This window comes from Cheilinus undulatus, linkage group 4 (assembly GCF_018320785.1).
Source record: "Cheilinus undulatus linkage group 4, ASM1832078v1, whole genome shotgun sequence".
In the NCBI taxonomy this organism is placed as follows: domain Eukaryota; kingdom Metazoa; phylum Chordata; class Actinopteri; order Labriformes; family Labridae; genus Cheilinus; species Cheilinus undulatus.
In genome coordinates, this window is record NC_054868.1 from 33043902 (window position 1) to 33068042 (window position 24141).

At 40.2% G+C, this 24141-nt stretch overlaps 1 protein-coding gene across 1 annotated transcript in view; it reads left to right on the forward strand.

The window, feature by feature from the left end:
* The window catches only part of doc2d (double C2-like domains, delta), a 65493-nt gene that overhangs the window by 31823 nt on the left and 9529 nt on the right, over positions 1-24141 (forward strand). The window contains exons 6-8 of the mRNA XM_041785736.1: positions 5556-5682; positions 5915-5971; positions 6671-6795. Coding sequence (XP_041641670.1) covers positions 5556-5682; positions 5915-5971; positions 6671-6795 — 309 coding nt within the window. The remainder of the gene's footprint in view (positions 1-5555; positions 5683-5914; positions 5972-6670; positions 6796-24141) is intronic.

Below are 24141 nucleotides of genomic sequence, written 5' to 3' on the forward strand. Positions count from 1 at the left end.
AAAATATGCCCATGTTGATATATTGTGCATGATTCCCTCGGGGTTTGTTGTTCTCTCTATGTTATTGTTCCTAATATGCACCTTGTTTATGGGTCACTCAGTGCCCAAAAGTGGTTCATGCATGTTTTTGGCATATGAACATGTAGGAGAAGAGACACAACCCCACCCCCTCAGGGGTACTTTGTGTGGAGACATAATAAAGGAGTACTGCATAAGCACAACTGAAGGAGAACCAACAATTCCTGAACTGAAGCAAATGTTGCATTTCCATTTGTGTTTATGGCTAACCGTTCAAAGCAGATGGACTGGCCAGATTCCTTGTCTGTCATCAGTCAGATCCATCTTGCAAAGCTCCAGTCTGAAACGACAGTCAGAGGACCAGTCACCATGGATTGAGGAGAACAGGTGGGGTTTAGTGGTACTGGAAGCTGGTAATGATGACTGTCGCCAGTGTAGTTTTTAACTCAGATGTAGCTTCAGTATAGCCACAGTTTTATCAGAACTTGACCACATGGGTGGGGTTTAGTTGTACTGTGAGCTGTTATGGCTGCTGGTGGAACAGTTAGCTCTAATGTAGCCACAGTGGCAGTTTTATCAGAACTGGGCCACATTTCTTTACTAAAAGAAGAGCAAAGAGGTCCAAAGAATTGCACAGGAGACCTTTGGTGGAAAAGATGTTTTCGCTCTCCTTCCAACCTGCTTCGGCATGAGTTTGTGATAGTTATGGGCAGGTTTTTTGCTGTATTGAAAGCTAGTTGTAATGATTGCCACAGGTGAAGCTATTACCTGTAGTACTGTAGCTTTAGTGACAGTTTGTATCAGGTCTTTAGTAAAACAAGTGCAAAGAGCCACACTGAAAGCTTTAAAAGTGGGGACGATGTTTTTCCACGTCTCCCTACCAGCCTTGGCATGACTTTTATCCAACATCAAGATCCACCTTTGGCAAACTACGACAGCACCTCACAGCCAAGCTTACACTACTCTCTGGATTTTGGATTATAATCTAATTGCAATTTTTTTCCCCAATATTGCAATTGCGATTTGATACGCGATTATTCCTTGACTTTCTTTTATTCCCCAACAAGGGCTGAACAATTCTTTAAAAGTTTCTAATTCTAATGATTTTGACTCGTATTGCAAATTGGATATGAATTGTTGCACAGAAGGGGTTTTGTCATTCTTATATTAAAAAAGAAAAACGTACAAAAACGAAGAAGGTAGGTTTTTTTGTAGACTGTTGGCATCTGAATGATTGCATGACATGTCATGCATAACATCTGCTACAAAAAAAGATTTAAAGCTGGTATTTTGACACAGATTTCAGGTCAAGGAAATATTGCACCTTTTGCCATTTGAAAATATTGCGATTTAATATAATTTTTCGATTTTTTGCCCAGCCCTACATCCAATCAACTTTCCTGCACTTCCCAAGCACTTTTAATGGGAGGTTTCCCAAATGAATATGAAACAAACAATGGATATACAAAAGTCTAACATGTCAGGTTATAGCTCTGCTGGATTCAGTTTTGGTACTAGGTGCTTTGTAATCCTTTACCTTCTATACTTTGATATTAGTATCATAGTACCTTCATTCTGTGTCATTTTGTCACAGGTAGACAGGTTTTGTTCCAGAGACCATTGCTTGTTTCTCATGTTGGACTTCCCACTTGTGACACTCCTACTGTTTGACAGCAAAGTGTCCCACAGTGTCTTGACGTCATACTGTAGAATAAACTCATTTGGAACTTCACAAGTGATACCAAAAAGTGCCAGGTACCAAGTACAACCATTTATAGAACATCTAAAAACTTAGAGTTTAGAGGAGTTAAGTGGGTAACACATATAGGCAAGTACCTAAAGATGATTTTCTGTTGCCTAAAAGGTCAAACAAGTAACTGAATCACCATCTTTGAGGTGCCTATCATCACTTGAAATTGTTCTCAGCATGTTGTTGTCAGATTATCAGATCTTGTCTGCTATTTCGGTCTTGCAAACAAGTATGTCCATAAGGAGGCTTTGTTTCGGTCTGAAAATCTGCCCTGCTTGTAAGCCTTTAAATGTTGACAGTACAATCAGCCTTCCTCCTTTGCAGCATTGTCTTGGTCTCTACCCCTGCTCAGCCAATGCCATCTAGCTTCAATAAATGCATCACCAGTGCAACCCATTCAACTCTGACCAATGCCTCATGAAAGTTAAATCACACAAGCCAACTTCCCCAAACTAAACTGTAATAAATCAGACATCATCAGCCCCACAGTCTATCGATAACTTCAATCTGTCTCCCTCTGCACAGATGTATCAGTCATTTTTTATGGCAGCTTCTGTTTCACATCAATCAATGCACCAGAACTGACTTTTTTTTATCTAAAGTACACAGCTTGTCTTTTGTCCATCAGTCCTCTTCCCTTCTGCCAAAACTTTAATCCTTCCTCATAAAGCCTCAACAACCAGGCCTATTATACAACATTGAACTTCTCAACCATCACCGGACATGGAGGGGGGGGCATCTCCATTGATACCACTTTCTGTAAATCTGTTAAATGTGCTACATTACAACCAGGCAAGGTTATTACAAGTCACTAAAACTAACAGAACAACTAAAACTCAAATGAAAAGCCACTATAGTTCACTGAAACTAAGAATAAGAAGAGGCTTAATAAAACAAAAGAAAACTAAATAAAACTGTATTGCGTGTATCTAGTGGGGCCCCTCTGGAGGCAACCTTGGCCTCAGCTTAAACTGAGAGCCAACACCCTGCCTAACCCTTACCCATACCCTAGGCTTGCAGGGTAGGGGAGGGGGCTGGTGGTGGTGGTGGTTACTTGAGTCAGATACAATCTGGCTGCTCTGGATGCAACCCGGGCCTCCGCTGGTACACTAAGAAAACGACCAAGTCTTTGAAGGGGAGAGCGAGAAACAGTCATTGCCGCTCCCTTTACTCCCCAGCAGGTGAAACGTTGTTTCAGCAGCCCTGATGCTTAATATCAATACTTTGATTAAAAGAAATAACATTTCCCCTTTATTTCGACTCATCACTAATTCATGACAACCCAGAGAGGCAATTAGGGCATCACTGAGGGTAATGAAGCCTTATACTGCTTACTACTGAGTATATCAGGTATTTTCTACTACAGAGGATTTGAATGGAAAAACTTGTGTTGTCCTAGACAGAAGTTGGTATGTTACTGGTCTAGTTTAAGGAAAACATGGTTTAGTCTCAATAAAAAAGGACCCTACCAATGAGGTGTCACTGATAGGTGAAGGCCATTGTTACCTACAAAGTTCAGATGTCACTTTGTTCACAAAAACCTTTTTTTTTTTTTTTGCAATCTCAGGGAAAATAAACAAACTGCCCTGAGTCTTGAAAGAAGTCACAGCCACATTGCTGAGTGATGAAGCCAGCTTTATTTTACATCACCTGGCACCAAATAAGCCAATAGCAGGGTATTTTTTTTAACCTGTAAATACTTTGAACTTAAATGGTATTGGTGTTTAGTTACTCTTTATACTTCTTAGGTTTTGTTGACACTGTTACAACAATAATTATGTCGACTTAAACTATGAACAAAAATGTCTGTCGACTACCTTTTGTTCCATGGGAAAGAAGACTACCACTATTTAAAATTTGGTGACTAAAATTCTGACTAAAAGCAAGTTTAGTTCCAGTTAAGAAGACCAAAATGGGGCTAAAATGTAATTTAGTGTTTGTTGGACATTCAATATCCATGATTTTTCTCAAGTGTAGGTAAATCAAACGCAATGCATCTGCAGCTTTTCTACCATCTCAGCTCAGGAATGCAGGGATTCCAGGTGGTAGAATACATAGTAGGTATGTTCTAGCACCAGATTTGGGCAAAGAGAATATGTATTTTGACTAAAAGTGGACTAAAATTTAAAGACTTTTTATTGGTACAAGCCTGTTATCGAGTTTTCGTCAACTAAAACTAGACTAAAACTGTAAAGGGTATAAATGACTGAAGTGTGACTTGAACTAATAAACATTTAAATCTTACAACTTAAATCAAAGATTGCTGCCAAAATGAAGACTGCACTTTCAGAAAGGTGATGGTTCAATTTTACAAATAGCATTAAAATGGATGATAAAGTTGTACTGGAGTATTTTGTATTAAAATGTGTGCTGTTGCGATCATTTTTTGGGATGTTGTCTTTATTTTAATTGGAAAGCTGAAGAAAGACAGGAAACAGGGAGAAAGCGGAAGGCATCAAAGATGAATCAGGACTGGGATTCGAACTGGCAATTGGTGCATTAAGGACAGTAGCCTCTGTATATGGCACCTATCGACTGAGCTAGACTGATGCCCTTGAAGAGTGTGTCATTTTTGGAAACAAGTGTTCTAAATACCTCTTAACATAATGCAGGCAAGTTTTAACCTGACACGGCAGACGGATTTGTTTTCACACATCCATCTTGGAAAGCTTTAATAGGAAACGTCTGAGAAAAGGCTTTAAAAAAAATACTTGCCGTATGATTGGGTGAACGTTCTGTCTGTCACATCTCTACGGGCCAATCAGAGCAACAAAACACGTGACGTAGCCACTATCGAGCTGCGCGTGCGCAGCTACTGAAGAATAACGCGAAACATGGCAACTATAGACATGTAAGTACTCAACTTTTGTCGTTTTTGAAAGGAAAACAACTCACTGCTGTTCTTTGTTCTTCTTTTAATGAAGAAATGTTGTCAAGTTCTAATAAAACTGGTGCTTTAGTAGCATCCAAGCTAATCTCTTCCTCCATAACTGCACCAGCTCTCGCTGCTTGTTTAAGTCACGACTCTGCTGCGCCTGAAAGTATTGCCCCTCGTCGCTGATTGGTCCTGTCACTTTCTAACCGGGCCCAAATGGTTCAGATGGGAGCCTTGCAAGATGGATTTGCTAGTGAAAAACAAGGAAACGGGCGTATCCATCTGCTTTGCAAGGTTAGGCAAGTTTAACACCACTGAAAATTATAACAGTGTAAAAAAAAAGAAGTAAATTTTTTTTCTTTTGGTACGGTTGGTGTGAACCGAATGTTACTTGTAAAAACAGAACCAAATACCCAAATGCCTAACCTACTGAAGAGGTCTAATTAGTGTGCATAACACAATGTATGCAAATGAACCGACATGAGTCCTTTTTAATTTATTCTATTCATATAGAAAACAAAATCAGAATCCTTTCAAATCAGCCATTTATAGACAGAGCATGATTACCTGCTTTAAGCAATGTCTCTTCTTCTGCATGTTTCAATTAGGCCAAATTAGTGTCTGATTGAGTGTCAGGAAGTGATTGAAATCCTTTATGAACTCTCTCCCTCTTCAGCAGTCACTCAACACGCTCAGCATTCACGAAGCTGCTGGTGTGAAGCTGCTGAGAACTCGTCATGTGTTGCAGATAGAGCAGCTGAGTGATTGTTCAGATGCTCTTTGGATATATTTGGCAGCGTCGACGCCTGCTTTTTCAATAATGAGCTGCAGCAAAGCAGCGCCAGGGTTCATCTGTAAGTTATCACTGACTCACCTGCCTCTTTTCTTCTCCCCTGCTGCTTGTGTGTGAAGGCTGTGTGTGTGTGACATGGACAGACTGGGACGAAATGAATTCATCGGGGAGGTGAGGGTGGCTCTGAAAAAACTGAGAGAGGGAGAGAACAAACGCTACAATATGGGCCTGGAGAGAATTGCACAGGTACGTACATTGTGTGCGTGTGGGCACAGACTGCTCACATAAATACCAAATTGGTTTCTGTAGACATATATATCAAGATGTGTCCTATTTCCATTGTGCATGTTTGCCGGGGGGCTATCACACATCAATTTCAAAAGCTGCGTTATAAAGTGTAATAGATATTTACCTGCAGGCTCTGTAGGCTATAACCATCATCTCTCTCCTTCTCTGTGTTTCTGCCTCTCTCTCTCAGAATAAGGAGACTAACAATCAAACAGTGGAGCAGGGAGCGCTCGTTGCAGAGGAGGAGGTAAAACTATCATCAGCTTTATCATCAACAATCTTATCAGCAATATAAACCAAAACATGGCTCCCTATCATTTCCTATTACTCCTTTTATTTGATACATTTCCTTATCTTTTCACTGATACTAATCTATCTTCTATTTATGCAGTCTTCAGAGAAAAAGAAAGTTTAATTAGATGTTTTTTTTAATCAGTGCATGCACTGATCCATAAACTCTATGGGGACCAGTATTAAAGAGAACCGCACACAGCAACATGTTGTAGATGACACCTGAGCTGCAGGTGTTTTTCTCCTCTGGTGGTCTTTATCTGGGCCTGTTCATGATTTTAGCGACAGGGGCTAATAGCTTTTGGTCTCTGATTAGACTCAGTTTATGGTTAAACCTGCAGATTAAAAGAAGGCAGCAGCAGTGTACTTTTGCCAGGCTTAGATAAGGTCTTTTAATTACAAGCTTTAATTTGAACATTCCTGCTGCAAAAACAGATACAAATCCATTAAAGCACCTAAAACGAAGCAGAAATCACAGCTATTCTATTATTTTTTTACTCATTTTTACATTCAATCTGATGGTGCTTTATTTTTGGGACACCAGTGTTTTTAGAACTTTTTTCAGGATAGTCATTGTGTATTCACTCAGGTAAGAAACGTCACGTTGAAAACAGGTGCTGCTTCTGACAGACTGCTGTTTTTTCCGTTTCCCCAGCGTGGTCGCATCCTGGTGTCACTGTGCTATAACACAGAGAAAGGCTGCCTGCTGGTGGGGATCATACGCTGCGCCCATCTGGCCGCCATGGACTCCAACGGCTACTCTGACCCCTTCGTCAAAATGTAAGTCACGTCACATATTCATGAACAAGCCTGCTATCCTACAAATTATGCTGACATTCAGGGATTAGCAATTTATATTTGATATGCATGAGCACAAACACATGGGGTAAAAGGGTTGGCCTGTAGGTTCAAAAATAGTTTAACGTAAGTCAGAGTTGGAGGGACATTCTTGGTGGTGTTTGGTTAGTTTTATTTGCCATAAACATGCTTAATAGAAATAACAGGGAAGTAACTATTTCAAAACCAAAAATAACTACCTGGAAGAACCATAACTGTAAAGGTATCTACCTCATGTGGCATCAGTCCTCTGCTCCTTTAGTGTTAACTACAACATTACAGAGTATGCCAGAAAAGCAGTAATAGTTCTTATTTGGCCTATGATAATCAACAAATAGGAGTAAATCTTTAAGCTGAGTTTTTTTTTTTTTTTTTTTTTTTTTTCTGGCCTTTACTGATATTTCTTAACATAGTTTGCCATTTATGGGTATTAAAGGAGCATATGGTTGAAAATCTGTAGCTGGCCGTCAATCAGTCAATATTTAGAAAAAGATTCAGTAGAGTAAAAACGTATTTTTCCACCAGAAAAACTTTCAGTGTGATTCTTTGTTCTTCTTGTAATGCAGAAATATTCCCAGTCAGATAAAAACTGCTCATATACCATAGCTACATCTGAGGTAATCACTGCACCAGTTGCCATTGTCTAGCAATTAATCAATAATCAATTGGTTTATTCACAAAACCAATAAAAATCCAATATAATCCATCATGCTAATTTATTTTTAAAAATTGTTTATGAAATGGGACTCCTCAGAAGATGTGTGGAGCTTATAGATAGTTTGCAGTTTGCAGTACAACTAAACCCAGCCCATAACAGCAGCCTCGTTCTCCTCAGATGACATCGATTGGTCTGTCTGTTCTCAGACCAGGCACAGTTGTTTTAGATTGGAGCTCTGCAAGAGGGATCATGGAATCTGGCCATTTCATCTACTTTGTAAGATTACATGTTTGTCCCTTGCTTGTGAATGATATTTCAAGAACACTTGGGGATTTTCTTCACGCTATGCACATTTTCCATACTGACTCAAGGATGAGTTGATTTGATTTTGGATTTCAAAGGTCAAGGTCACTGGCCTTAAGCTCGTCCTTTGTTTAAACCAGCGTTTCCCAATTTTTTTTTTTCTGGTGACCCACTTTTAACAAGGTACGAGCCATCGCTACCCAACAACTTAGCCTTGGTAAAGCCGATGGCTGGCCCTAGCTTAAATAACATTAATTCTGGACTCAATCTGGTCCTGACCTGGCACTTTCTGTTTTACAAGCCTGGAAGCAACCACTTCCCTCTGTCACAGCTGCATGCTCGACTCCTTTGGCCTCCATTGGCCATTGTCTTGTTTGGAATAATTCTTTACTTTTTATTAGCCAAGCTTCAACAAATGTGACATTTGGCAACCCAAAACAACATCTCTGCAAGCTGTGGGCCCCGACTCAGACTTTGGGAATGAGTGACTTAAACAATATCAAGCTACCACAGGAACCACCCCAGCCCTTCTTTCTTACACACATCTACTTTTACTGGTAGGCACTGGTAGACCTCACAGAGGCATATAACCACTAGGTGGTAGCTCTAGTTTCATTTCACATATTTGCTTCACCCCTCAGCCAGCCTGGCAGGGCTGGTTGGAGCCACAAGAAGCCCTGCTCTGACATCAGAATGACACAGGAAATGCACAAGCAGAGAGCAAATGTAGAGCTTTTATAAGAGAGTGACCTCACAAACTAAACACCCGTCTTAGTCAGCTAATGGAGAGCACCACCATCACAATCCCTCTGACACATGATGATGTCTGATAGGGCAGCTGCCTGTTATTTTCAGACACTGAAAATATAAAAATGTAAAATGTCACTGCCATTGAGAGGAGACAGTCTTAACAGCATGCACCTGGTGTGAGTCATGTGAAAAAAATTTAGTCACTGACGTAATCAGTTAACCATTTATTTTAATTCTGTATCAGCTATAATTAAAAAAAGAGCAGGTAACACTTGTATTAGTTTTTTTCCCATCCTCCTCATGGAAAAACATAGTCAACAAGAAATTTCAATCATAGTTTTAGTCTATGACATTAGCAATGTCCTGATGTAGGTTTGAAGCAGTTTAAAACATTTTGATTACAAGCCAATTATCAAAATACTAGACTACAACCATTTTTTCAATCTAATTTCTCAGGTCTTTCTATGAGAGAGCACTAAACAATTTATTTTGGAAAATAAATCCAATATAGTGTGACTGTCTGTGTCTGTGCTAAGGTTTATGGTGGTGTGTTTACATACTTCTGTAGGTGGATCCATATTGAAGACAGATCTAATATTGCATTAAATGAACATGATTCTGATCCATGTCTGTGAGCACCAACCTTTTTCTATTTTTTTCTCAATCTCAGCCCTTTCAGACCAATCTATCAGAGTAGGCCTAAACATAACTGGCCAATCACAGTGACTCTTTGCAAACTAGCACTCTGTGCACCTCAGAGGTGTTAGGAGCTCAACAGCTCTACACCGTTGCTAATTTTAGAGCATTTCTGTATATTTATTAATCAGCTGTCAATGTTTTTGAGTCCCTCAGAAAATAGCTGGTATCAGCTGGTTTACATGGCTTTTGGTGGGAGTCTGTCTTTGCTGATTTTTTTATGCTGACATCACTGACCGGCGATCAAACAAAGCAAGAAACTGAAGACATCACATAGGGTTAAAATAAACTGACTCATACACTCATCTGAGCCGCTAACAAATTACTTTGAAATAATAAGTAGCCTAATCAGTAAATAAAACAATATTTGTATTAACTCTGGACTTATTTTGCCATTACTTTACTGCTATCCTGGCAATACGAGCCCTTCTCTCAGTCAGGCAGGTTTGTCTGAAGTGCGAAACACAGAGCTGATGGAAAGCAAAGTGTCTGACACCAAGTACCTGAGCCAACCTGCCTGTAAGGCATGGATGGTGACAGATAAAACCCACACAGCTCTATCTCGGATCTGCCTGCTGCACTTTAAAACCAGCACTGAGGTAGTGAAAGAGCTCACCCACACACCAACAATCTGATGGTGTAGCTAACACAGCCTGCATCAGCAGGATACTGAAATAACTCATGAAGTAAGATTAAATGGCTCTAAAGTAGCTCTGAATGTCTGCAGGTGATCAAACTGTGATCAAGAAAGTTATACTGGAAGGAATAATTCAAGGTTTAAAAGATACATAGGCTACAACTCTGATCAGTTGAATGGGATCAGCTGTTCATCTGTGGACTGTGAAGTAAGATACCGAAAAGATGATGCATGTTCTTGTTTAATGTTTACAAAGGCAAAGTGTTTCCAAGAGCACTCAACACTTACATGTTTCCTTCTACCTTAAAGACCCTGAGTGATCCTTTTTACAAAGTTTACAACTTCTCAATTCTGACAGGTTTCTCTTGGAACTATTACAAATACTTTAATCAAGGTTAAGGTGCTTGTTTAATGTGAGTTGACACACTTTTTGACACTCTGACTGTTGAGTTGTTATCAGAGTAAATCTGTGACTGTAGCTACATTTCCATTACAGGAAACAATATTTCTTAAATTTCGACAAAGTACAATTGCTCTATGAATGTGTTTCCATTGAAGGGAGTTTTGGGCATGAGCCTAGCAATTTTCATAAAATCTCATCTCACAAGACTCCGCTGCGAGGAAGCTGGACATTCAAAACCTGTTACGTGTTGGTACGGTTATGATTACTTCTACAGCAGTTGCCTTGACAATTTTGAACAAAAGTCGAATGCAACGGATGATAGTTCAGAGGCAAAGTCTATATGTATGGCAAAAGCCATGTATAAGGGTATGAAGTATGATTTTAAGAAAAGTTTCGGTCTCCTCTTCTGTCCACACGTACTGCACCATGTTGTCTTGGAGTGAACTATGCATGTGGCACTGTATGTCACGTCCTGTGACGTATAAATGCAGAATAAAGGTTTCCATTGCACTTTTATTTCTATAACGAAACATTTGAAAAACTCCTCATGAGAGCGTAAAAACTTTTCAGCAACATTTAAGAGGTTTTACAGCCGTTTCCATGACCAGTTTTCTTATTTCTCGATTTAGATTTTGCGCATTTCTAAGGGTAATGGAAAAGCTTGTTAAGCTTTTGTCATAGTGACAGCCTTGGGGGAGAAATTATTTCTGTGCTAGCTTGTTTTAGTGTGCAGTGCCATGTAACACCTACCAGAAAGGAGGAGTTCAAACAGTTTGTGTTGCGGTCGTATGGGATCTGCATCTATTATGTTATCTGCCCATTTCCTCACCTTAGACAGGTCCAAGTCATGGATGGATGGGAGGGAGGTCAGTCCCGATAATTCTCTCTGTAGACCTGATCATTACAGTCTGTTCCTGTCCCATACAGAGAACAGACTGGATGATGGCTGTGTAGAAAATGATCAGCCCTTCCTGAGGCATTTCGAACTTAAATGCTGTAGACACTGTACCATTTAGGATCATGATGGAGAGTAGGGGGGCTCCTCAGTATCTTGAGCGAGTAAGGCTCCAGGTGGTTCTGGCCACACCAGAGGGCCAGCTGTTTCACCTCCTGTCTGAAGTCCTAGGAAGTACATGAAACTCAAGAATCTTGATACATCCAGGTTTCAGCAAAAAAATTTAAATCAACTTTATTATGCACTCTCAGATCTTCCCCAAAAAAGATTTAGAAGCCAAGGATCAACAGACCAAATGTAATTTGTTATTTTTGCATTTCCATAGAGCAACAGTTGGAAAGGGTCCCAAAAACTCGACCCATACATCCCACTTTTTGGGGGATGGTAGGGGTACCCCTCTTCAGTAGGGGTACCAATCTTACCAGTGCGTCCCAAAAAGGTGGAGCTACACAAACAACAATAGCGGTTTGCACTGACGTCATGTCAGTGTGCAACACAACCGCTCGGCTTTTGCATAAGCTTTTGTATTATGTCGTATATACTGTTGTAAACTAAATATATTCACATATTAACATACCGTTAACATAATGAAGATGTAGTTATTTTTTTAAAAGCACTTTCAGCTGAAATAAAGCTGTTTAATCCTTATTGCCTATTGATTTCTGTCATGCTGCATGCGACTTCACATGCATGCCTTTACATCCCGCCCACCAAGTGAGAGTACAGGTGTTTGTGCAAACACAAACTATTTTAGTGTTTAGCGTACCTAACCATACCAAACTGTACTCAATCAAAAACTGGATCTCCTGGTGGCTAAAGAGTCTTTGGTATAGTATTTGACCTAGTAACCAGATCTCTTCCACACTAGACCTTTGGGACGTACCACCTACGCAGGGATTCCTCAGGGGGTAGGTTTTCTTCCCCAGAACTAAATGTAGGCTCTGGTTCCAAAAGCACAGAGTTCATGCAGGGGTTCCTTGTTTCTGGAGGAAGTTCCTGTGGCATAAAAACACCTTTTCAGTCAAAAGTATCGGTTCAAAAACATTGCATCAAACTTTTTCAGCTCTTACAGAAACAAAAGCCCAGAGGATGTTCATGTCTTGTAAAAACTGAAACACTACACTTTTTCTCAGACACAGAGGAGGATATTTTTCTCCTTTGTCTCCACGGTATTGATTTGTTCCACTACTTTAAAGTGACACATTGTGTTTTATTGGACAATTTTGCTGCACAATGTTTTTGAGTACACCAGAAAATAACACATGCACCATGAGTAAGCATCTTCCTTCTGTTGTCCTCGCCGACTGTGTTGTCTCCATTCTTTTGTTGTTGTGACTTTCTCTTTTTCATTCTTGGCACTGGCAGCTTATTTTAGAAGGAGAACTAGTTGACACAATTTGTTTAAGCCGGCGTCTGTTTTGATTCTTTTCTCTGGCACTAACGTTGTTTGAATTTATCTTTGCCTTTCTGCAGGAGGTTTCTTTTGTTCTCTTCTGTATCAGGACCTTTCTGTCTCCATTTCTAACAGCGTGCTTTACATGAGGTTGGTCTGCAGAGAAAATACTTTTCTAAATGCTTCCTTTAGTGATTTCTAACCTGATTAATGCTCTAAAGTTTTAAGTGGAATTAACTCTAAACTTGAAAAAACACTAGAGGGGAGAGGAGGTTGGGGTGTAATGTATTGCTGACACAGGTAAATTACCTCTCTAGAGTATAGTGGGCAATTACTACAACATGGGAGTAAAGAATTAATTTGCTTAGCTAGCTCTCTGACTTCCTTTACTGTCAGAGCGGTGATGTCCTGCAGCTGTAACTCCAGCAGTCCTCTCAAGGAGGCTCTTAGTGAAGCTGATCTTGATGCCAGTCTTTCTTTGTCCATGCTTTGTGTGTATGTGTACTGCATGTGTGTGTCCCTGCATTTTTCCAGAGGGCTTCTCCAACCGGTCCCTCCTCTCTCGCTGACTCTCAATCCGCTTTTTGAAGCCGCTCAACTGAGACAAGGTCAGAATTATCACAGAACTAATTTGTCTTCCAATTGAAAGGACAAATTAGCATTTACAGACAAAATGAGTTTACATCCACCAGAAGGACCCATAATTCTCTCTCCGTCGCTGCACACATTACCTGAAAGATCCTGGGAATAAATTATGGTGTCAGAGAAAAGACATGTGAAGGCAGAAAAAGTGCAAAACATGTCGAATATTTTCTGCTGACTGAGCACAAATGCCATGCTTCACAGTTTCGTTGTCTGTCTTTTGCTCTTTGCCCCTGAGCACGTGTGTGAGGTGTAAATCTCTCCGCAGCAGACAAACAGTATATTTAGCTCCTGTCTCCTGCTAGCACACCTTTTTCTAATTAAAATTTTGTGTTTTTGCCTCACTCTGTCACAGCTTTGCATCCAGTTTTTTTTTTTTTTTTTTTTTTACACCGGCTAATTTCCCCTGTCAAATCTGCATTTTTTTTCCTTCTTTCTCTCGTTTAGTTCGCCCGTTTGTCCCTCTCTAACCTAAACGTGCTGTCAGGATGGTTTTAGGCACCAATTTCTCATGACCCCGGCAGTCAGAGTGCATTTAAGATGCCATGTGACTGAGTCATGTGGGTCCAATGACATAAAGGGCAAAGCCAGTCATGAGATGAAATAATGTAAATTAAAGGTACAATATGTAGAACTTTTGCACAGAAATGCCAACATTAATTTAATGGATTACTCTTAATATTTTAGAGTTGTGATAGTCTGTTTCTTGTCATCGCCATCGTCATGGCAGAGCCATCACAACTGCTACTGGAAGCTGCTGTTCTGTGGCTGCAGCTCATTCTTGTTTTCTGCTACTAAATTGTTATGGAGCACATTTATCCTCTGCCATTGGCTATACATTCTGTCGCCCGTTTGCACTTTTAATTTGGGACCAATTGGTCCTGTATTTGAGAAATGTTTGCTACTGTAAACTCGTAGGCATTTTCATGCATTATGAGTTTCAGACGCACTGCAATTCAATATTTTGTGTGCGATGTCTGCAGTCTCACACAAAAATTCAGGCACTTTTTAGCTTCCTTGAATTTGTGACAAGAAGGAGATCAGTTCAGACACACATTTTGCAGAAAGACCAGCTACAGTGGAGAACTACTCTTACATGATACTGAGTCAAACCATCCCAGCAAACAGCTGCCTATAAACATTTGACAGCAACTCTGACATAGGAAGAGGGCAGCGGGGTTTATGACCAAGGAGCATGTTAACCTGACATGCCTGATGGATTTCATTCACACCTCTCATATACAGTATTTGGGAAAGGGCAAAGGCTTTGGAAAAAAACTCGGAGGGTGATTGGATGAACGTTCTGTCTGTAACATCTTTACAGGCCAATCAGAGCAACAAAACACGTGATGTAGCCGCTACTGAGGTATGCCCCTACCAAGGAGTAGCTCCATAGAGACCTACATAACGTGAACAATGGTGACTGTAGACATGTCAGTATATGACTTTTGCTGTTTTTGAAAAGAAAACAACTCAATGCCGTTCTTTGTTTTTCTTTTAACAAAGACATGTTGTCAAGTTCTGATAAAACTGGCACTTTAGCAGCATCCATGCTAATGTCTTCCACCATAATTCATAATTCTTGCTGCTTGCTTACGTCACGACTCTGCCGCGCCTGAAAGTACTGCATCTCCACACTGATTGGTCCTGTCACTTTCTAACTGGGCCCAAACGGTTCAGATGGGAGCTTTGCAAGATGAATTTGCCAGTAAGAAACACGGAAACAGGCGAATCGATCTGCTTTGCAAGGTTAGGTCTGCTCAACTTTGCTCATAAAGTCAGTAGGAAGAAGCAGAAAAAAGGAGTTAAATTTATGTTGTTTACTTGAACAAAATCACTCTGTTAGGTATAGGTTTCTTCTGATCTGTAATCCGAAAAAACGTCACTCACTCAGACCTTGCAACCAGAGCCCAATGTGTTTTTATTTGCCTTCACTGCAAAATTTGTAGAATGTGGCAAATTGTTTCGCATTGTGAACCTGTGGCTCTGCCACTTCTTAAAAAAAATCCTGCTGGAGCCATCCTGACAGACAGCTTCAGCACACACTCTTGCGTCATAGCAGTGAGCCAAGTTAAAGAGATGGAGAGCAACTTTTTAATTCTGTCTCTCTTGACCTGTGAGTAGGCCACAAACTTATGCCTTAAACTGGTATATTTCTATGGTTGGCATCCACATAATACATTGGCAAACTTTGAAAGTGAAGTTTCGGTGCAAGAGTGGGGCAGAGATGTGGACGGGCTGGGCAGGGGTGAGCCAGCAAGAGAGAATAAAGTAACAGGTGCTGAATCACCAATCACCCATCTCTCTGTTATATTTCCTTGGATGGCATCCACATAATAAATGAGCAAACTTTAGTGTTTTAAAGTGAGGTTTCAGTGCGTGAGAGAGAGAAAGGGTTCAGGGGGTGGTGAGCAAGCAAGGAGGAAACAGTAGACTCTGTTTTGAATCATCAATCACCCATTTAAATGGCTTGTACTGATGCGAAATTTAATCTAAAATCAAACCAAAAAATAAATATGACGGACAAAAATATTGGAACAAAATGAGCTTGATTTTATGTTTTAACATGCAAAAAACTTGGACGACTTAAAGGCCTTTACACTCCCCGCCAGCCACTGCATGGCCAGTCGCTTGATACCAAAGCTGAAAGCCTGCTCGGAGATCCCCTCCTCACCAAATATAAAAAAAAACAATAGGAGCAGTGGCATTTCACCAGCAGCTCAGGCCTCCTGTCTAATCTACAACAAAAATTCTTTTTCCTCTGCCCTCAAACTGTATCAAACAGAGCTGCTCCTGTCAAGACAGTGGCAGCTGAGATGGACAAAACAGCTGTTCCCTCTATAGGAAACACTCCGCCAGCCGTGGTGTCGGGAATAGATCAGTTGCCTAAAGTGCTGCTGAGCGTCCATGGACGTCAAACTGCTGCTGGTGTTGGTTTGCTCAGAAAATAATGGGATGAAAAGCCACAGGTGATGGGACTCACAAGCACAACTCAAAAACACAGTCAAAGTTTCAAAGTCTTTACTGAAGAAGGCAAACAAATCCACAGGGCGAGGCAGAGGTAAATCCAAAACACATTGCTTGAGTCAAAACTGAGAATCATACACAAAAGACAAAGGGCTGGAGTATGGAAGTAAATCAGTGCCTTCTGAAATGTAATTTGAATTTCAAAAATTGAATTTTTTTTTTTGCATCAAAACTGGATTTTGAATTTGAAAAACCATCAAATCAGCACCGAATTTTTTTTTGCCACTGAATTTTTATCCAATCAAAAATAAATTAAATATAAAAAATTCAATGTCTCAAAAAAATTCTGTTTTTAAAAATTCAACATCGGAAAAAAATTCAGCATTAAAAAATTCAATCTCAGAAAAAAATTCAGTGTCAAAAAAATTCAACAGCAAAAAATTTTACTTCAGCATCAAAAGAGACCAAGTAAACCAGGGAGAAGCAATCGATCCCTGTCTCAATTGATCTAACGTCCAGCCAATCAGGTTACGCTCCCTCAGTCACGTGAAAGAGACCCTCGAAGCTTCTTCAGCAATGTCGGCCAATGGAGGAGATTGTGCCTCAGTAAGTGTGTCTACTTTCTCCAGAGGGGTCTCAATCGAACTTTGGATCAACCTAACGGCCCGCCCACTAAGCACGACGTCCTGTCAGCTAGCTAGCTAGCATTCCGGTTGACAGAAACTGAGCCTCTGCCTGCTGAGCTCAATCAAATGAGACGCGCCAATCAGCTTTCATCCTGAATATAATCCAAAAGGTCGTGGTACAAAAACATTCACCCACCGTACTTTGGGAGCACAATAAGACACTGGCTAATGAGACACATTTGGTGTTTTGAACCAGCCTGTAAACCAGTTTATTTCTAGTGTCAAAACCGACTGTTTAACATGTGTCCAGACGGAACTTCCGGTGTTCCTGCAGCCAGCCTCAAGTGGACACTCGCGGTATAGCAATTTTTTGCACTTCCGCATTGGCTTCATTTTTCAGGACTTGAGGTTGCCGATTGGTTTAATATCATATCAGTGGGCTCAGATGTATTAATTATGTCACCAGATCAATCAATCCCAACAACAGGTTACAGTTGTAAACCCCATAAATAAACGGGCTGTTGTTATGGTGATAACTGAAGACTTCTCTGAGTTTTAACTCAGAAAAATGTTTATGTTTGGGTCTGTTTGTGTTGTGTTTAGCGTTAGCATCTTAGCAAAACTTTAGCTCCGCTGTCTCAACAGGTGAAATTTTTTAGCTGCCGTAGTTCTTAATCGCTTAATCTATAACATTAAAACCGGTCCAAAGACCGGTTCATGCCGCCTTTTTACGACGCAGGACTGATGCACTCGGACCGCTGACATCAAGATCGGTTAACCAATTCATATCGGATTATCTTTACACCACTATGAGTAACACAAAAATAAAACAGGAAGTAAATACTTAAATAGTAAAAAATGAAAACATAACCTAACAAACAGAGCAGGACATGTAAACGCCTCAAATAGCAACAAACAATGGCATCCTGCCATCTCTCTCACACATGAACAGCATTGCCAGCAAACACAACTAGCACCTAAATAATAATAAATATTCCATGTCAGCTGGAGGTCTGCATGTAGGCCTTTGTCCTGTCTGTTTATTTCCTGTATTATAGGGGAGGCACATTAAAAAGGAACTCCTGCTGTTTTCATAGTGATTGCAGATGCTGTCTGACAGTTTACAAAGGAAAAAAGACTCCACAGTTGAGGATTCTGCTTGTGGCTCTTCTCTCACTGTGGAGATGTGTGCAATTGTACAGCCAAAATACCAAACATGTCAGAAATCCATCCAATCAGCTGACTGGGATGTAGTCTGATGCTGTGTCCCGTTATACAATGCGTGACAAACAACTTCAAAGTGTGTCCCTATAAACGTTGGCCAATATTTGGTTCACTCCTAATATTGTACAGTGAAATTTGCTCAGCATCAACTAAAACTAATTTAAAAACATACAACTGCATGAATATACAACATATGCTTGGAAGATTTCAGGGATGTAGATAACAAGATTGATATACAAGTAAAAAACAGGTGCCTTGAAAGAGTTATTGTAAATAATTACCATCAAGTGGAAATGTCTTACTTAAGGGGTTTAAAATTGAAGGTACTCTCCTAATTTGCCAAGCTGAGACTGCTAAACCCTCATATTTACTTTGCCTGAAGCATTTTCGCGCAGAGCAGGGACTTTGGATTTTGTCCCTCATGTTTTGCAAAGAGTCGTCTCCATTAGTTGTGTTCGCCCTGAAAGACCAAAAACGAAGCAGAGAAAGAACTAGTTTGTTTGAATGCTTAATGAGAATGTGCCATATAGCAACATACTGTACACAGAGCACGCTCAACAAGGGTGTTGTGTCTTTTTCTGGCTCATGCAGCCCGACTTGCGTGTCTGTGGAGCGCACAGTGAATGAGCAGAGGACAAACTCTATGTCAGATAAACCCTGGTGGCCATGTGAATGTGGCTGTTGTGATTTTGGGTTTTGCTTTGAAGTCACACTAAGCAGAGATCTGTGCAGGCTGTTTTTTGATGTATGAGTGATTATGGTGACTAACAGCTCTTTCAATGTACATTCATCACAGCCTGGGTTGACAAAAACATAATTAACACACTCATGTCTAGCACCTAGCCTTCAGTATGCCCTGCAAAAATACTGTCTATATAAATCTTGTATGAATAGTAAGTGTGATGTTTTTCTTTGGCGTATGTTTAAAGCTCTTAAAGAATTGCTGCATCACCGTCTTTATAAAGAAGGACAGCAGTCAGTCCCTGTTAGCATTATCACTCACTGGAGCTGTGTGATACATGGCTGAAATGGTTAAGGTGTACAGCAAAGAATCTTTTTTTTTTTTAACTCAGGTCTTTGTATTTAGCAGTACACAACCTACTTTTGGAGAAAACAGCTAACAAAAATGGATGGGATAATCCTTCCTATCTCCATGGACCAGCCTCCCTTGGTATGAATAACTCTTCACATTGAATTTTTCATGGTAATTCCAGTGTTTGGTTTCAGCTGTACAGCATATTTTTAGTTATTATTATGAATGTTGCTGTCATATGATGTTTTGCCACTCTGCAAATTTGAATCCCTGCCATGTTATCGTCTGCACATTTGTATTTAAAATATGATTTTGCACAGAGATGCCCATGGCTTTCACCTCAGCCCTTCAACCAATGCTGATCAAATCAAGGCTTTGTTTGACTGTCTCTCTTAGTTGAGTCTTTTTCTTCTTCCTTTCTGGTAAAGGCCTTTGTTGGTGTTTACAAAGAAAAATGTGGATCATCTTGTAATGTTTTAAACTACAATAAACACTTAGGATTTATCTATTTAAACTGGTTCAGAAACATTTCATAAGCTGAATGGCTTCAACAAGATCAATGAAATTCAAAGTGAAAAATGTGCACAACAGGCTCTCTTTGGTTGACTAAAATTGATTAGCGTTAACTCAGGCAGGCTGCCGTATGCTTGAGATCAGCTGACCTCACACAGGCCCTCATTAGCTGACAGCCACCTGAATCCCTCTCAGCACGCTATTGGCTAGTTGCACTCATACTGCCATATTTAAACCGCTCCAGCCTGGCTATGCTTTGCTGCTCCTTCTGCAAGCTGCTTTTGCAACCCTCCTCCACCCCAGCTCCTCCTCTTTACTACATCTGACTTAATCAGTGTCATTCTGTTGTCACTGATGCCTGCTCTGAGTTTACAGCTGCTTCTCTCCCTGCCTCAGGCTTTCCTTGTAGGCACAGGAAGAGCAGGAACGTGTGCATTTCCTACTTGATGCTTCCCACATGGGCTTGTGGAAAGGTAGAGGAATCTCAGAACAGCTACACCACCAACTATAAATAACAACAATGAGAGCAAATTAATAACTGCTGATAAAGAGAAACTTATAACCCCAAATCACGTGTGTTTCTGGACAAAGTGGTCCTGTCTGCAGAAGAAATTCAGAATTTCCCAAGGCTGTTAAGTCCTTCTCAGGGGCATTTAGCTACAAGGAGATAAACCCGTTCAGAAGAAGCTCAATTTGAGGCAGGTTTTTATCTTATGCCATTTCTTTTATACTCAGTGTACTATAGTGCTCTATAACCCACTCTGAAGCCCATACTCTTCATTGTACAATTCATGACTTGGCTGGTTGGCTATCACTTATATAGGCTGTGTGATGTCATGCAGGATACTCCCCTCACATTCATGTTATCTCCTGATAGAAACCCCTGGTAGTTTTCAGCATTCCCCTGGATTTCTCCAGGGTCCAGAGGTTTGCTCTGAGCTGGCTGAAGAAGCTTTCACTTATTTTGTTCCACAGAGTAGGCTACATCAGAGTAATCTAGTCAAACTGGATCATTTAAATGCATGTTAACTGTCCATCTGAAAATGTGATTGCCTCATTCATCTATTTTTTATCTCTCATGTTTTATTCTGTGCTTGCTGGTTTTTTTGTTTGTTTGTTTGTTTGTTTTTTAATCATCTTGCAATTGTAACTGGCATGCTTTTTGCCAGGTCAGGTATTAAACTCAAGGTATTACCTTGTTGAGTAAAGGTTGAATAAAATTAAATTAAGAACACCAACCATTTCTGTAGTATTTTTTTTAACTCCCACAGAGGCATTTCTGTATCAAATTATAACATCTCAGGTTTATTTTACTGTATTCATATACACAATACTGTTGATGATTTCCACAGATATTCAGGCTGAGCTGCATGTGATCTCTAAAGACTTCTTTTTTTAACCTGACTTGACCCAGACTTTTTCTGCCATTACCCTTAAATTCCAACGAGAGGTCAGAGTGACCCTCTGTGTGTGTGTGCAGAAGGTAAAAGTCAAGAAAACAAGCAATTGGCTGGCATGAGGGTGGTGCTGACGTTTATATCCTGTGAACAGTGAGTCAACTGTGTGATCATAAAGCAGCATCTCATCTGCTTGCTGGTAAATATATTCCCACTCACTTTTCAGAGATGCCCTCCTAAGCATCCCGTTTAAGTGTCATGTCCCATGTTTGCCTCATTCACGTTGGTTGTAACAGGGCTGTTTCCAACTTTTACCCATCATGTGCAGATGGAATGCATATACTTGAAGTGTTGACAAATTCATTACAAGGAGAAAGTTGGAACTCTAAACTGACTGCTGTCATAGCATTACAGCTAGTCTACCTGACATTACACAGCAGATTCAGTCAATACTCCCAGATTTATTGACACATGTACCGACAAATCAGGAGGGAGCTTTGACATGCGGTACCTTAGTGATGTTTTTCTACTGGTCAGATAGCAGTTGTTTTGGCAACAACAATGGTTTACATATATACAGACTAATACAGAGACAGGGTTGCAGGCATGGTGCATGCTGCCAGTGGCGCCGCACGGATAACAATTCAACGTGCGCACAATAACCATTCCAGCGCGTGAATGACACGTCAAGGACAAGAGCGCACCTACAAAAAGGCAGAGAGAGAGAGAGAGATACTTACGCTGCAAGTCACTTATGCTGTCATACTTTTATTTTCATTAAAAAATATGTATATACTGGCAAAAAATGTACGCACAGTGTGTACAGGGTTACGGCTGGCGGCACCACTGCATGCTGCAATGTTTTGTTATTTCCCTATTCTCACTGGCTAAAATTGGGACAGGGCTGGTTAAAAAACATGACATATTGGCATTTTAAAGATTTTACACACAGGACACAAAGCCTGAAAACAGAAATGTCCCTGGTAAATCAGGACGTATGGCCACTCTGTGTAAGGCCAAATACTGTCTGCTGTCTCTTGCTATCTTGCTTCACCTACCATCTTGGACACAATTTAAATATTACAATAAAAGTCTTTTTTTTTTTTACATCCTGCCCTGCCATGACCCATCCCCCTTGAGAACATGTGGAAAAACAGCATTTGTGTCTTAATTGTTCCTGTCTATGTGCTGCCAGTAACAACCCGAATATCCATACCACTTACTTGATAGAATTATTGACCAAATGTGGGTTTCAAACATGGACTTCAGAAGCATATCAATAGTGAGTGGGTCTAGAGGTCCTCCCCCAGAATCTTTTTTTTTTTTTAACAAAGTAGATGAAATTCCCTACAATTTGACAGAATTTTAAGAAGTTGTGATGCTTTATGAGGCTCAAGAACAAGAAACTTTTTGAATATTGATATAGATTGAGATTGCTAATAAATTATTTTTATTATTACTGTTTTGAAGTATTAACTCATTTATCACTGGTTATAGCAGCACTTAAAGAGTTAAGCATTCTTTTGATGGGTAATTTTGCTGGCAAACATTTACTGCCATCACAGCATCCACAGTCATGTCTGTCAGTCAGGATTTTATTATTTTGATAACTGGGAACTCTTTGGACAAGCTGTTTGTCAGCTGAAAATTACAGATTTTCAATAATAACAACTTAATTCCTCCTCCTAAAAGCTGATACCAGCTGATAGTTGGCGTAATAAACAGTTTACTCTGGTTACTTGTTGAGCCTCCCTCCTCATCTCTCCGCTTATCCTGTTATCCATGTTAGCATTAGCACTTTGCTAACCAATCAATGAGGCTGCAGAGATTTTTGAAGCCACCAAAAGCAAGATTATAAGCAACAGGTGAGTTCATTATGAACATTTAGATAATGTTGTGTAAAGTTGTGTTTGGTCACAGGGTGAGCAACCCTTCTCTAAAGTGGTCAAAGGCTATCAACAGTAAAATATGGCCCCAGTCTTCCTTTAACTCAAAATGTTGAAGGATTCTCAAGAATAGAGTGGCTTCAAAATAAGCAAACATATTAAGTAATGAAAACTCTTCATAGGATTATAAGCATTTTCTGTTTTCCTGAAGTAGGTTTCAATTGTTTGCTGTATTTATGCCCTAAATGAAAAGGCAAGTAACACCCCACGTATGTACAGATTTGCCAGGACCTACCCACCAAAGGATCACCAACAAAAACGTTTAACAATGTGAGAAGTACTATTGTTTTATTAAAATGAGAAGATAGCTTCACTTCACAACTATTTTCAACAATTTCGACCACCTTAACACAAAGTGGAGCCATACTGAAGAACTTTTTTTCTTCAAGTTACTCAAACTACTATTTAAAGTAAGCTAAGTTTCAGTTATTAAAAGAATAAGGAGTAAACTGTAGAAATTTAACCCATATCATTCGGAAGTGACATTTTCAGGCCTGACAACATACAGTAGCTCAAGTTTTTGTGCCACTATCTTGTTTCTATCAATTCCTCCTCTTCCTCCACCTTTCCCTCCTCCATCCTTCACTCGCTCTGATTCCGACTCAGTGGTGACAACCTCAAGCCCATCTCATGCATCAGCTGTCAGGCCAGGACTCGTCACTGGCAGGGAGGAGGCTGAAAGAGTGAGATATCGCACCGCCTGAACATCTTGACTTGGAATTTATGCTGATGATGACTCCCCATGCCCTCTGGCACTCCTTCTGTCGCCTCTTCACGGGAGCATACAGTCCTCCAACGTCGGCGTGATTAGGATCTTGCTGTGGTCTACTGTCTTTCTCTCTCTCCTTCCCATTCTGCTTCTATCTCACTCTCTTGGTGTCCCTACTTTTGTTCAAAAGACTTCTGGGTCACAATTATCTCTGGAAGAATTTTTACAAACTTCCTTGTCCTCCTTTGTTTCCACCATTCAGCAAAGTTTTCTGTCACATCAGGGCATGGATTAAAAAGTAATGGATTAATCACTTTGATCTCAGGAAAAGTGATTATTCTGGCCTTGTTTGAAAGGTGAAATGCATTTCAAATCTCTTTTGTCCTGCAATGACTGTTTGAGATTTTGGCTGAAACACTCTTTTACTTTCAGATTAA